Source organism: Eurypyga helias, unplaced genomic scaffold (genome assembly GCF_000690775.1).
Source record: "Eurypyga helias isolate BGI_N326 unplaced genomic scaffold, ASM69077v1 scaffold43431, whole genome shotgun sequence".
In the NCBI taxonomy this organism is placed as follows: Eukaryota; Metazoa; Chordata; class Aves; order Eurypygiformes; family Eurypygidae; genus Eurypyga; species Eurypyga helias.
Window position 1 is genome coordinate 1 of NW_010229687.1, and position 15,963 is coordinate 15,963.

The following is a 15,963-nucleotide window of genomic DNA, read 5'->3' on the forward strand; positions in this document are numbered from 1 at the left end:
GGAGTTAAACCACGACAGCACATTATTCCGTTTGGAAGGAAGAAACTCCTCAGAAGAAAATCAATCGGTGAAACAGGAGTGAAGAAATAACTCGTGGAGACCACAGATAACCACTTAGACAATTTGCCATACATACTTCAATTCTGTGCAGTTCTGATCATACCTTTTATAAGCAAAGGAGGGTCTTGTGGGTTTTTTGTGTTGTTGTTTGGGGTTTTTTTTGGGTTTTTTAAGATTCTATTTTCCAACCATAGAAATAGTAATGTTCCCTTTTCCCCAGCTGAACTTTTTCTTTTGTTACTTAGCAGGCACTAGTTATGGATGAAGAAATATTTAGCCAGAAGGATCGTGAACTGCAGACAGTGCAGAATCAGATAAAGACATTACTACAGGAAAATGAAAAACAACTGGAATCTTTAAAGGAGGCACAAGACACACATAGATTACAGGTATTTTTTCCTCTGGTACACATTACATATGTCGGTATCGAACAATCCTTCTACTGCATTAATGCAGTCATTATTGCAAGACAGTTCCCTCAGGACTTTCTTGGACATAACTACCTGTCAGTCTTATGGGCTTTTTGTTTGAATTAGAGCTGTATCACTTAATGGGTTGAGTTTATCTAGTGGATGAAGCACCACGGTGTGGTTCTTGAAGTTTGTATATCAGCCTAGTTGTGCCATGGCCTTCCTGTGTAACATGAGGTGAATCATTCACCCTCTCCTTGCTTCCTGAAGCACAACACATCCCCCTCTCCCCAGACGTGTGTTATTGCTAAGTAGTTTCGGGACGATTAATGAATTAGGATTTGAAAGGTCTTTAAAGATTTTTTAGAATGTAAAAAAAATGATAAGGTCCTATAGAATGCTTTAATTGAAAGGTTCTATAGAAATGTATTTTGTTATAGCTTTATTAAGAATTAGAGTATTGTTCCCTTTTGACTTTATAAGACAGAATTTAATTCTAATGTTGTGACCATTTACAATTAGAGAAAGCTGAGTGACATAGTGGAAACACTGCTTGCCTCCTTCCTTCTCTAGATCTTGCTAATAAAATTATGGTGGGTAGTAAGTGTACAGCATTTCAAGATCCAGGAGACCATCAATAGAACAGTTAATATCCTCCTGGTGTTGCCTGTCTCATGGATGATAGATAAATTATTTTCTGACTTTTTAAAAGAGAAAAGCATAAGCATGGCTAGTTAGTACTCTTCTCCTTATTCTACTTTTTCTCCTTTTTCCTCTTCTTTGCTGGTGGCTTGGGGAGAGTCAGTGAGTGAAAGGTAAGTATACTAGTCATCATCGTTTTCTTCCCTCTGTCACTTTCTTTCTTTACTGTCACCTCTGGCTAGATTGGTTTGGGTTTGGTTTTGTTTTTTTTTTTATACCTATACAGCATAGTGTCAACCTATTACACTGAGATAATGCTTATATAAATTCTGGAGGATACAAGGCAGAGGTTATGAACAGAAGCAGTCACAGTGTGGGTAAAAGATCATGATTGTTTCATTATCAGAGGGTATAGAGAAGCTTGAGAACCCTCAGGCACCGTTTTGCCACTTAAGCCACTGAACTGCCACTGTAGTTTTAAAAAAATGCCACATTTAAAATAGGTAAGATAATGAAAAGCAAACTCTTCTGTCAATATTTTGTTATATTCACAGGAATATGTCATTTAGTGATACATGACAGAATAAGAACTTTAATATTAAATGTTTATACCCCTGTATTTATGTAAGACGGTACACTGTGGGATTTTATGTACAAGGGTACCAGGGACAAAAAGTCTTAACAGAGTTAAATAATAGCTTAAAGGTGGATCAGTTGGCCTTTAGTGCTTCTAAAATCATAACAAGTATGGTGTCCTATATGTACGCTACTTCCTATGACACAGGAATTTTACGTATTTTATTCCATCAAAATATCAATTTGCAAGGCAGTCTGTGTGTGTTTGGAAGGAACTTGCAGTCTAAGAAAACAGGATATAAAGAATGAATAAAGGTGCATTATTCAAAGTGGAAGAAGGCAAAATATCTTTCATTGAATACCTTCAGCTGACTGTCACTAGATCACTAGCTATTCTTCAACTTACCTGTTTTTGCTAGGCCAGATTTTAAACCTACTTTGAAAAGAATTAAAAGGAGTAGAGGGGGTTGAAAGTGGATATAATCTTGGCCTCATGGATGAATCAGTTTAGGTAAGCTGTAGGAGAAGCAGAAAAGTCCTTCAAACTAGCAAAAATGTGTCTAAAATTTATTGGAGTTGGGGTGTGTGTGATACGTCACAGAATTTTCAGTTTGTTGCAGAAGTTGCCTGAGCACTGCAGAAGAATTTCGGGTCAGTGAGTGACTTACAAGGTCTGTGCCCTTTGTAAGGAATTTAGAAATTGTGAATAGGATACAGAGCTCACGATCAGCAACTGGTTTGCTTTGGTTTTTTTTTTTTCCCCACGAGAACGAGAAAATGGTGGAACAGCAAATGCTTATTGATCAGCTAAAAGAAAAACTAGAGAAGTTTACCGTTGTGAAAACTTTGGACTGCTCAAGTACATGTGGAGATGGGCCAGCTGCTGTGGCACCTGCAAAGAGGCCTTACAGCATCCCCCTCACAAGGAGTCTGCTACACGCCCTCCACCCACCTTCAGCGACACAGACCCGAAAGGTAAGGTCTACCCAAATGTCACCTTTTTTCCCCTTTACTTTGTAATCGTTACGGTTCAATAATTAGGCCTGACATGACAAACTGTGGTGACTTTCTCAAATGCTGTTTAGCTTCCCATTGAAGACTCTGAAACATTAATATTTAATGTCTTGCAGCATATGCTATGCCACAGTTCTCCAAAATATTCAGGCTTAAAATTATCACTTACATGTGCTAAAGCTGTAGTCTTTTGTGGTGTTTTCCTGGGGTTTTTGAGGGTTCAAATATGAAGCATTATCAAAAATGACTGATTATTCCTACCAACACATGAATACGCTGGGTAATGAGTTGCTAACAGAGCCTTTCACATTTGGAGCAAGTGCTCTAAGCTCTCACAAAACCTTTTGTTACAAAGGTATTCAGAGTTACTATAGAAAACCTCTGTATTTTTGCTTATAAGTGATAGATTTTGAATTTAAATATTTATTAAAAAATATCAGTAAAGAACTGATAAATGGTTGCAAGTGTTTTCACCCCTCATTTTTTTAATTACGCTTTTTGACAGGTGTATACCAGCCCCCCTGCCTTCTCCCTGGCCCAGGTAATGGCAGAATTCCGTGCTCGCAGCCAGATGATACTGAGCAACATAGAAGATCAGGATAAAGTCCTTCACTGCCACCTTTCTGATGAAAGCGACGAAGAGGAAGAAAATGCAGGCAGCAAAAAGAAAACCGCCTTTAAGTAAAGTTTTTTGTTACTCTGTAATTCTAGTTACAGACAAATGCATAGAAAAAGTATTATTGCCTAATCCTCCCATAATATGAGTCCATTCTGTGATGCTACTTATGATAAACTTGTGGAACCAACTGGGGACATTACAAAACAAGTTTAATAAACATTTTATTTTTTTATTTAATAAAGAAGGCATAATCCTTGTTTTGGGGACAGATTCTACCATGAAGATAGGCGGTTGAGGGAGTGGGGATTAAGTGAGAGAGGAGGTACAAATGCTGATGTGAGTTTGGGATCCTTCTCTGTTAAGGTCATGTACTTTGCATGAAGCTTAAAGAAAAAGAAATCCCTGTACGTATGGAATGTGGCATGTTTTTCATTCTGACTTAGGGATTCCATAAACCGAACATGGACACGAAAACAGGCTTCTGTGTGCTTTCTTCCTGATCTGAGTGACATGAAGTGTCAAGCTGACAAATCTGGTTTATCCAACAAGTGTGCACTAGAGACTGACACAACCACAGGTAAAATGGAAGCCATGAGAGCAAATATTATTACAGAATCAGAATATGCGAGAATGTCTGTAGCACACGTAATTATTTTCCCAGCAAAATAAGTCTATCTGATACGGATATTTTTTTGTTACAATTCAACATAGGCCTTAGAGAATCTCTTCTCCTTTATGAAACTGACGTCAGTGACCTTAATGTTTACGTAATATTCACTATCCAGAAAGCACATCACTGTTTAGATATATCTTTAGCACTGCTTCAGTGAAAGAAAATAAATGCTATTATCAGAGATGCACTGAAATCCTTTCAGCAATATTTTTTCTCCCACTTAGGTTCTTGAAATGCTAGTGCATTCCATCCTTTCTTTTCCTGTTTAGACCTTGGCAGGGAAAAGACTCTGTGCTATTCTCTCCTTTTGATTCTTTTACTTACATGGAAATACTCCACATGTACAATGTTCCAGACCACTATCTTTTGGATACAGAGTGTATTCCAGATTTTTTATCTCCATATTGCTTTGTTTTCTTTCAAGGTGAAGAGATTGACAGCCTCCAGAAAAGCCATGATTTTAACATGCAGAAGTTAAAGAATTCAGAGTTGAGACTCACTGAGGCCGAGCAAAAAATGAGAGAACTTGCACTTAATATCAAAATGAAAGAGGAACTTATTAAGGAATTAGTAAGAACAGGTAACTGACTGCTGTAAGAAAAATTAGAATGAAGAGATTCAGAAACAAAACACGAAATTTCTGAAGTCACATATGTCTTAGTTTTTATGTGATAATCTTAAGCAAGAATATTATTTATAAGTTAAAGATTCATAACTTTCATTAATTACTTGATTTTATTGGATTGAAGGCTGTAAATTTTTATTACAGCCTACTCTGCTATGATACACAGATGCATTTGTTAAATGTTCTTTGTGCTTTGCCGATCATTGCTTTTATCCACCAATTGTGTAATTTTCCATGTATGCTCAGTGCTACTGATCTCTTGGTGGACATGTATTTCTCACATGGTGTCTGGGATAGAAGAGAAGATACATCACTATACTGGGAATGTAAGCATTCCCAGCACTGCAGTAGAGAAGCAGGTGTCAGAAGTGGATGAGGGAAAAGGTCTGTGTCGCTTTTAGCCTACATCCCTTACACATCTGTCCTGGTACATACATGCCTGCTAGAAATTAGCCTTATGATGACAGTAAGGATCTCTTTGCTCAGCCCCTTCAATCACACTCTTCTCCTGTGCTTACATTCTCCTGAGATTGTCTTTCGACACTGAGATTCTGTACCCTCAGAATACTACTTTGGGAAAGACTGTCCAAACAGGACAAGTCAGAGAGTAGAAACACAATCCAAAGTTGTTTACCGATTATTAAGCTGAAAGTTGAGTAATAAATAAACAATGTGTTCTTCTGGAAAAAGCAAAATTTATGAAATACCGGAGACCCATTTTGGCAAAGACTACAGTAGGCAGAGGAATTTCACTTAGTTTGGCACTCAGATGCCACTTTATTTGGTGACATCAGGTGACTCATGAAGAGTTCAGATTTAAACCTCCTTCCTTTATCTCACAGTTAGAAAGGAACTGTATGTTCCTTTAGGTTTGGAAAATGTCTCAGAGATTATTGGTTTAGCCAGAATGAAGTAAGTACTGATTCAACTACAGAATTAAGTATTAATTTCAACTTATTATCCTGCTGGTTTCAAACTATTTGGATATGGTGTCTTTAAGGTAAGGGTGCTCAGTCTGTAAGGAGGCAATATTCTCTGAAGATAACTAAACTGGAACAAGAATCTGAGCAGGCCAAAATGGAATTGGCTGAAACACAAAAGCGGCTTCAGGAGCTGGAGAGTAAGGAGCTGAGAGACATTCCTGAGAAAGCCAAGTTACGGAAAGAGTTACGGAAAAAGATGGATGCAGCTAAGTTGAAAGTGCAGGTATTTCTGATCTGACCATTAAAATTTGCAAATCTCTGTCTCACTATCACCTTAACACCCTGCTTGTAAAACTCTCACCAGTTTTACACATGGGAAGATGGTTGGGTTGGATTGAAGTAGCTAATGAGAAACTTAAAACTATTATACTCAGAATGCTATTTAACATATATGTGGGTATGTACGTGCAGTATTTTCTTGGTAGATAAGAAACCAAGAAAGAAGTGGGTGATGTGAGATGCTCACACACCATTCTATGCAGTACCATAAAAAAACCTACACGAGGAGACTATTACAGATGTACTACCTGCCATAAATAAAATCGATGTTTTATGAAAATACAGTATAAATTCCAGCTCTAAGCAAACTCTAAGCAAACTGTGACGGTTTGCAAGACCTGACCCAATACAGTCATATTTGTTTGGCACTGACCTTCTGCTTTTAAGTTCTGCTATGCCTGAGTTTAAATTCTGTGTAGGGCCAGCTTCCATACTCTGTGCCTCTTGGTCCTCAAACGGTGGGTCAGACAAGCACCATACAGAAAGAGGTAGCTGGCTTATTGACTCGAGCACAGGACCAGCATTCTGTCACCACTATGTCTCCGCACATTTTCCAGAGCTGTGATTTCTGTTAGATTTTACTACTTTCATTCTATTGCCAGGCATGAACTCTATCTTCCTCTTTTCATGTTGCTTGAGATTAATTCTGCCTCTGCCAACTTCACCAGACAGCTCAGAAACCACAGAAATAACGAATGATTATTTGGGCAGAAGTCAGTAAGTCTTGCTGACTGTAAGAAATATTCAGTGAATTAAATAATGAAGCTGAGTCATATTTTAGTTGTAAGTATTACTGCTCTTAAGCTGAAATTTGCCATGAACATTCAGGCCTTACAGAAGAAGCAGCAAGACACTAAAAGCCTGGCTTCGTTATCTAACCAGAGCGAGAGACAAGCAACAGAACTTGAGCAGAGTGTGGCTCGGATGAAGCACCAGCAGACCCAGCTACAGATAAGGCTGTGTGAGGAGAGCGAAAAAAAGAAGCAATTAGAAGCAAAGCAGGAGCAGCAACAAATTAAGGCAGGATTCTTCTGATCTCTTTATGACAAAAAATGAGATGAGCCAATTTTGCCCCTGCTCCCCCAAAGGCATTAAACGATACTGCCGGGCTTTACATAGTTTTAAGCAATTACTTTCTTGATGAATAAAGCTAAGAAATTGTCTATAAACCTTTTCACAGAAATCTTCAGTTTGTCTTCAGCTTGTTGGTTTGTGTCTTTGTTGGATTCTTCTGATCTCTTTATGACAAAAAATGAGATGAGCCAATTTTGCCCCTGCTCCCCCAAAGGCATTAAACGATACTGCCGGGCTTTACATAGTTTTAAGCAATTACTTTCTTGATGAATAAAGCTAAGAAATTGTCTATAAACCTTTTCACAGAAATCTTCAGTTTGTCTTCAGCTTGTTGGTTTGTGTCTTTGTTTGTTTGTTTTACTACATGATATCTAGCCCTGAATTGCAATTTTACATGTAAATTTAGGGTCGTTATTTCAGATTATGTACTTGTGTGGACTGACATTAAATGCATTTTAAAAACAGATGGACTGAAGCAGGAAGAATGGTATTTTTTGGAGGGTATTTTTGTTTTGTTTTATAGGAACTTCAAATGAAGATGGAGCAACAACAGAAGATCCTTCAACTTAAGGATAAAGAGATTGCTGCATTTAAAAAGATGAAAAATAACTCAGTGGGAACTTCACAGAAGCTACAGGTACCTAATCTGTTCCAAACCCGTGTGGGCCCTGAAAATCATAGAATCATAGAATGGTTTGGGTTGGAAGGGACCTTAAAGATCATCTAGAAAAAGATCATCTTAAAGATCATCTAGAAAATAAAATTTCTTTCTTCATCTTTGTAAAGTGTTTGGGAGAAGAGTATTCCATCATAGTTTTGTATTCTTTTTTGCTGTAGCAAAAATTGGGAGTATAGTCTAGCAGCTCTTGTACTCTTTTTGAATTAAGAAATTGAGAGGCTTTAATGTCTTTCTGTGATTTGTGAAAGATGCTAATTAGGAGACCTGAGGATTCAATGGGTTTGGTTGTCTGGCAGGTTTGAGGGTGATCCTAATGAGCTCTGTTACAAACATTCCTTGGTTTGTTTATGTTTTTTTTGTTTTCCCCTCTGATATAAGTGACAGATGTCTACGGTTTTGGTTGTTCCTAACAGGGTTAGAAAAGCAGGTGTCCTGTGCAGCATTATTTCAGATGTGTACACTGGAACATGAGAGTTTCATGAGTTTTTAAAGGTGAAAAGAAATTTTAAGAATTAAATAAAGGCAACTTTTTAGCCTTACCATGAATATATCCACTAATAAAACAGTGGCTTCAGAATAAATTTATAATGGACTCTGCTAGCACGATCAGAGCTCTCATATGTGCATCATAGTTTCTTGTCACTTAATGTTTGGGGTTTTTTTTGTTTGGTTGGTTGTTTTTTGTTTTGGTTTGTTTGTTTGTTTGTTTCACAAATAGCTGTCCTTGGGCAACTATAATGCAATGAGGATGGGCTGACTGAATTCTTGGGGTACCTTCCAAACCTAGTTGCTGTGATTATATAGAAGGCATCTATGTATGTAGCTGTTCTTAGAAAAAGCATACATTTCATTAAAGACATCTGATACAAATTTGTTTATACAAGGTGTAGCAATGTAACATTGCTGAGCCTCTTTTTAAGTCAGTCCATTTTCTGAGTTATTCTGAGTCAAGATTCTGTTGCAGAATTAATGTCAACATTAGATATGTCAGTTTTATCCTACAGTTTTATCAGTTATTCTGAAAAAGGAAAAATGTAACCATTAAATCGTGACCCAGAGTGTCCTGGTTAATGCTGTCTGGATCTCTGTTTAAACTTTAGAAATTAGAAGAGCAAAAGAAATGGCTGGATGAAGAAATGGAAAGAATTCTCCAACAGCACCAACAGTTAGCAGAACTAGAAGACGACTTAAGGAAAAGAGAAGCCATTGTAGCCAAAAAAGAAGCACTGTTGCAGGAGAAGAGCCACCTGGAAATCAAGAAACTGAGATCCAGCCAGGTGATTTAAGAAAAACCATTCACCACAGTTACAGTGCTGGCTGAAAGACTGGGTAGGGGAAGGCAGATGGATCGCAGAAGAGGCTCAAGCCATGGGACCTCTGCCTCTACCATGAACTTAGTGTGTGGCTTGAGCAAATCAACATTTAATGTGTGATAACACAGAATAATAATTTTTATTCACTTTTTCTCCTCAAAATTCCAACAATACAAACCACACACGCACACACAAATATTGAACTGAGGCGGTCTGTTGCTAAATAATTAAATTATTTAAATTAAATTAAATAATATGGTGTATAAAAATGACTTGGTCCTTTTGAAAACTAGGGAACATGATAGGGAAACCTTTTGCATTATTTATTTTTCAGTAGAGAAAGTGAATAGGAATTGAAGTGTCACTGTCACTTATAATGACTAGCCCCTTTAATCTGTAGTATGTAGAAAACCGCACATTGAGCAATGTTTGTTTTCTTTCATCTTTTGGGTAAATTGTAAATTTTGTAGTAGCTTTCTACTACAAAAAAGTAGCAGCAGGCAAGTCTTTCACTGCAGAATGTGATGGTCTGACTGGAAGGAGTATCTCAGTTTTATATCTATGGTTGCTGTGGTTTTTTTAGGCATTAAATAAAGACAGTATGAAATTGTCTACTCGCTTAAGTATGCTGGACAAGGAACTGTGTGATAAAGGTATGCAGCTTCAGGGCAGCACCACTGACGATAAGACGGACATTTTGGAAAAAATTCAGGTTCTTCAGACGGAGAGGGATCAACTTCTGAGAAGAAGAAGTAGTGTGGATGAGAAGCTGAAAGGTGGTAAAGTCTTGTCAACTGAAGTAAGTACGCACCTCTGAGATAAATACAGGTTTAAGGTTGTATAATAAAACGTTGCAATCAGAACCTAAAATGTCTCCAAATATTAGATAAGCTAGAGCCGAGGAACCGAGGTTGGGTACTTTTGTGATCAGCAAGGTTGAAATACAGCTGTGATAGCACTGCTTACATACCAGTGAACAAAGTTGATGTTCAGGGGGACTTAATTCAGCTAGTGCCTTGACAAACTCCCCTGGCCTAAGGCTCACTTAATCTGACACAGGGGGACTGGCAGTTTGCCAAAGGCAGATATTTTGGTGCCAGGACATAGAACAAGGCAATGCACTAATGTAGTGATGTCCCCAGATTTTTTTCATAGGATTTTGTGAAAAGGCCAAGTTCACCCGAAGTCCTCCATAGTTTTCCAGCAAAAATAAGTCATGTTACATGAATGGTCCACACTTGAGCTGATCAGTAAAATTGCACTGAAGATACAATATCACGTCGCACAGATTATTTTTAGGTCTTGCGAAGCAGTGTGGGCATGTGGCTGAGGTGGTAACGTGCCAGAAAGAACCCCACTTGCCTCACTCCTCAAAATGATCTGCAGTGCTTGGGGCCATGCATTTCTGCCGCTCTCCTACGGAAGTTACGCTCACCAAACTACTTACTGACCTGATTCATTCATTAATCCAACAGAAAACTATCACCACCAAAAAAATAAGAGTAGAAGTCAAACTGTGGGGAGGATGAGGGAAGTGTAAAACGGGAAACATGACTTCTGTTCTTGTGCCAAAACATTTGCCTTATGTATTCTACACTTATTTTTTTTAAAGATCTCACTCGTGTCTCTCTGTAGGAAGAACATGTCCTTTTCCAGCTGGAAGAGGGAATAGAAGCCCTGGAGGCTGCTATTGATTACAAGAATGAAAGTATTCAGAACCGCCAGCACTTGCTTAGGTCGTCTTCTCAGATCCTTTCACAGAGCGAGAATAATGTGGTAGGAAAACTAGTTTCCCTGTCTGCTGCTGAGCTCAGAGCTATCCTCTTCAAATATTTCAACAAGGTTTGTTTTGGATAATTAATAATATTTTATCCTATTTTCTGTTACTATTCAATGAAATGAAATGAAATGAAATGAAATTAAATTAAATGGCGTCAAGGAATTAAGATAAATTTATCAAGTTTTTGGCATAAACTCTTCAGGTTACGTACATCTACTATTAATTCAGTTATTGTTGATTTTTACATTAACCTAAATAGGATACTTGTCTGTTACCTTTCTATATCAATAACCTTGTTTGAGGGGGAGGGCGTTAATTTAAAAGATGCTGCAAATTTGGAAGATTCCTTGCTCCTTTCCAGTGCTTTGTGATGCTAACTTTTGGAGCAGCAACACTTCCCAACTGCAGGCTTCATAAAGCCCAGGCTAGTAGTCCTGTTTTCTTCCAAAGTCCAGTATGAACTCTTTTTGCGTACACGGCCTGCAGGGTGTACAGACAAATACTGAAGAATCACACTGACATCTGGAAACATAAAAATGAAGTGGTCTGGGATATGGTGTGTCTTTATGACCTTGGGTGAACTTTGGGTGATTTTGTGAACAGGTTGTCTGTGGGGTGCAAGTTGGAATTTTTTCCAGAATCAGGAAAACACTGTTTTTTTCAGTTTAAATTCTGCACAGGGTATTAAAAAAATTAAAATAAAACCCCACTAGTCCACATGACAAGAGTGTACAGAGCTCACTTCTGAAGTGTGAACTTGTAGCAGCAGGTGAGCCTGTTTCTGACACGAGCTTATGGTTTAGAGGCCACTGCTTTTGTACGCTTTAATCTATGAAGCAGCAGGGTAAAAGCTTTTATGAAAATGGTTTGATGAATCAAAAGAAGTGTCTTTCTTTCTTAGATTGTTGGCCTACGTGAATCTGAACGTAGATTACAGCTGCGGATTGAGGAACAGCAAATGAAGGTCGTAGACCAGGAAAACGTAATACGTGAATTGGAATCTGCGCTTGATCACATCAAGTTGCAGTGTGACAGGCAGCTGACCCTACAACACAAAGAACATGAGAAAAAGCTACAGTTAATACTGCACCATTTCGAAGGTATTTGCTTCTTGGGGGAGGGGGATTGTACAGCCAGTATCGTCTTCAGTCCAACTGAATTATTTTCTATATTCCAACTGAAAAAAAAATAAAAATAATAAGATTCAGAGGTATATTTTGGCTGCCTCTAATTCTGGTGTTGTGTAGGATGGTGAGGAACAGACACATGGTGTCCGTATGAATGGAAAATGGTTTATTTATGGCAGTGTCAGAATTGCTGTATTTTCATACTGAATTTGCTAATATTGGAAAGTTGAAAGATACCGGCCCTGCTGATCTTGATCTTCTAAATACTCCTATCAGAACTGACAAGCGGGGTTGGCGTGGCCTTTTTGATCTTGTGTTACACTAGTTAAAATGTACGCCCTGCAGGCAAAATGTCAGAAAGATACAAGACATGCTCTGTCTAGCTGGGCGTCCCAATTTGTGGCACAGAGATACTCGGTTCTTAACTAGTTTTACTTGTTCTAGAACAAGATAGTGAAGGTATTGCAGAAACCTTGAAAGGATATGAAGTACAAGTCCAGAAACTGGAAAAAGACTTATTTTTCTATAAGAAAACCAGCAGAGAGCTGAAGAAGAAATTGAAGGGCCTCTTAGGAGAGTCATCCCATCAATTGTTGGCATCCACTAAATGTAAGTATATCATCTTAAAATATTTATGCTGTTATCAATGGACCAGTTGAAGGGTGGTAGACACACAGAAATATATCGGACAGACATTAAAAAAATCTATTTTTACTGAACTAACGGTTCTCCAGCAATATATTGCACTTGTTGCCCAGTTTCACAGGAGAGACAGCATTGGTTTGTAGCTGTAGCAGTGGTATACCAGTGGTTTAAATTCTTGTTCTGTTTTCTCTGTATTCTAACATAATTTCAGCATCTGCAACTTCCAACTATTGTAGTTAAGAAGAAGGGATTTTACTGTCTGAAAGGGTCTGAATGACGTTGTAATGAACGGCTTTGTCATGTGCCATGCTTTTAGATAGGCTGCTCCCAGCACTTAGTTTCATAAAAGTCACTTACTGGCAGATTGTCAGTGAAAATTCCATACTTCCAGTTACTAACTTATTTTAGTTACTTACTGAATGCTATTGGAGAGGATTTGTACGTTTGTTGGGGGGAAAAAAAAAAGCTTTCAAATGTGATTCTGTGCTTTGAAAACACAAAATACCAATAACTAACTGCTACTCTAAGTGTTCCATTGTTCCACATCCTTCTTGCCATAATCCAAACATACAATAGAGCTGTTCAGGTGGAGGAGGAAAGAAGGTACAGTTTCTGTCACTATTTTGCTTGGCTCACACCTCTTCGTAAGGCTCTGCATGGTTGGCTTTTCCTCCCAACGGATGCTTCCTCCCACGTGCCGTGCCGTCCTCACGGATAGATGCTGATAGCATACCTGCTGCTCAGCAGTGGGCTGTGAGTGCATGAAAGCTTAGTCTTGCCCTCCAGCCAGGATAATGAGCCAACACATTAATTGCCATAAGCACACTGTCAAAATGTGAGCACGAATATTCCAGAGGCTGGATTATAAAGGACCATGGGAAAGACTATTCTGTGCCTAGTATACAAAGCAGCATGTCGTTCAGGACATGTATGTGTGTGGGGAAACCCATCCTAGCCAAATTGTAGCAAGGAGAAGGGAGAAGATCCTTGTGATCAAATAGGTGTGTTTGTAAGTTTTATGAGAAATACCCTGTATTTTGTTATTTTGCTTTCAAATACATCTTGAGGCATGTTACAAGACAATGTAATAAACACTTTGTATTTTTTTGCTGAGCTTTAAAACAATAAAAGCCCTGCCTGTGCATTACAGTCAGATTTGCAGAATGTGCTCTGTGAGCTCTCCGAGTGTAACTGCTGATTGTTTTGAATATACGAATAATTTCATATTTGACTGTCATGGCCCAGTTGTTTTAAGACTGCCTGTCAGCAGACACTGCAAGTTAGAACGGTGAGACTTGTACTACCAGCACCTAGCCAGAGGAAAGTAACAGCTAATACCTCTGATTTTTTATAGACAAACTTTTTAACAGAGAGGACAAAATGTGAGGTGCTGATACTTCTTTTTAACCACATTCACGCTACAGGTTATTGATGCTGTCAAACTGCACTGACTAATATTTCTTGATGGCAGGCACTCAGAGGAGTTGTAACTTTTAGCTACTTATCTCCTGATAAATTTCATTTTAGGTAATAGTGCTGGTGATAAGGCATCCATTCAAGATGAAGCAGAAGTTGCATCTGAAGAATTCAAGTCGACGCCTAACACTGACACCAACAGTCGACCAGGGAAAACAAAAGAAACAGACAGACCAAGTATGTTAACAGCACAGCAGGATTCACACAGGCTTGGAGAAGACGTTTCAGAACTTGGGTGCAACAAAGAATGTTTGTCGAGCGCCAGTGATGACAAGACAGGAGCAGATGAAGCTCAGCATTCAAAATCTCATCCTCAGCTGCCTTCTGTCATCCAGAGAAAAGAAGCCGTAACGCAGTTTCAAGGAGTGACTCCAGTGAAACTGTCTCGCCGAGAGCTACGCCATATTCCTCCCTCGGAGTTATCTTTGAGACGCTCAAGCCTTGGAGTTGGTGTCAGCCCTATTGCTCCAGATTCCATTGAAATGGACAGAAAGTCTAGTGTCACTAAGACGTAGTTACTCTTCCCTGTGTCTTTAATAGCTGTTGCTACTGAAGAAAATGTATCGGATTTCTTTGTTCGTGCTCTTGTTAGGCAGCAGCCGTGGATAAATGCGTGTTCTTTTGTCCTTACTGGTCTGAACCTTAGTGATTCTGTGAAGTCATTAGGGGTTACACAGTTTCAGTACATCTGAGATAGATTTTAATTAACACCATACCTAAGAACTTTCATTTAAAGGCCTTTCAACATTGAAGCAGCTGTTTATATTGGTTTGGGTTTTGGCAGCAACTTCAGAAGAGATTAATGTTTTTCAAAAACTGCAGCGGGAAGTGCCCCGCGCTTGCGTAACTTAGGTTTCCTAGAACATTACTGTGCTTCACTCTCTTGGGGCAGAAACAATAGCAATCTATTTATTGGCATATATCAGCTAGAAAACATGGTTGCTGCCGGACTGTCACGGAGCATTGAAAATGATGGGCTTCTGTATGCTCTTTATCTAAAAACATCTCGTACGAGACACGTTTGAGATTAAAATCGGTACCTAAAGATGAACTTGTTCCTGAAAAGGAATGTAAATTACTTACTTTTCTTCTTTACAGCTTATTTATGAAATTAAGAGGATGGCTTATTTCCCTTTCCGGTCTTGTTTGTTGAGCTTTTAGAGAATTGCACTTGGCAACTCAAAACGTGGTATTTATTTCTGTACTACTGAAATAGAAAAAAAAAAAAACTCCAGAGGACCAAAATCAGCATCCTTTCGGTAGGCCAGATGGACCAATATTTTATTTGTACTGATTAGTCGTGTGCTTTCCCAGACAAATCTTTCTTCCAGATTCCGCATCTGCTTCAGAGCACGGACTAGACGCCTCCTTCAATTCAGCGCTGCGGTGGTGTTGGTAACGCACTCAGGATGGAAAGCAGGTCTTCTTTGTTAGAGGACAGTGGTCGCTGAGAAGTAAGTGTACACTTAGCCGCGGCACAGACTTGAAGGAGGAGACCAGGGCGTCTGCATTTACAGGAGGTCAACACAGCTGAAACACTCCCCCAGGTAAAAAGTGGCAGCACTGAAAGTAAGGCTGGTTTTAGTTTAGTGCTGGACTTCAGCCAGTCTCATTCAAAAAGGCTGAATTAGACGTACTTAGGAATTTTTGCTTTCTGCTATTGCCTGGGCAAGGTCTTGTGAACAGCGTGTGCAGCTGCAGGTGTAAAAGCATGGCACGTTCCCACGCTGCGAGCACAGTTGGAACCTGTCCATGTTAGGAGGATGCAAGGGCAGCGTGGTAAATGGGCCTACTGTCCCTGGCACGTTCTGAAATTTTCTGAGTAGATGGCAAATGCTTCGTTCTGATCAGACAGATAAACCACTTCACTTGTCAAGGGATGGGATGTTTCACAACTACACCTAATTCCTACCTGTGGTTCAGCCGGATTGAGATAAGGACTGGGGTTGTTCTTGACCGTTTTTGTACTGGGCTTGGTTGTTTTCACT

General features: G+C 39.0%; 1 protein-coding gene across 1 annotated transcript; it reads left to right on the forward strand.

Moving 5' to 3' along the window:
- Positions 1-305: 305 nt before the first annotated feature.
- On the forward strand, positions 306-14,490 carry KIF27 (kinesin family member 27; the record flags this gene model as incomplete). The annotated part of the gene is made up of 14 exons (XM_010160492.1): positions 306-449; positions 2,457-2,663; positions 3,208-3,383; positions 3,765-3,898; positions 4,419-4,574; positions 5,620-5,825; positions 6,710-6,901; positions 7,479-7,592; positions 8,735-8,911; positions 9,531-9,746; positions 10,583-10,789; positions 11,629-11,827; positions 12,299-12,463; positions 14,027-14,490. Coding segments are annotated over 14 exons (2,757 nt in total), but the record flags the coding sequence as incomplete, so codon positions are not given.
- Positions 14,491-15,963: the final 1,473 nt, after the last annotated feature.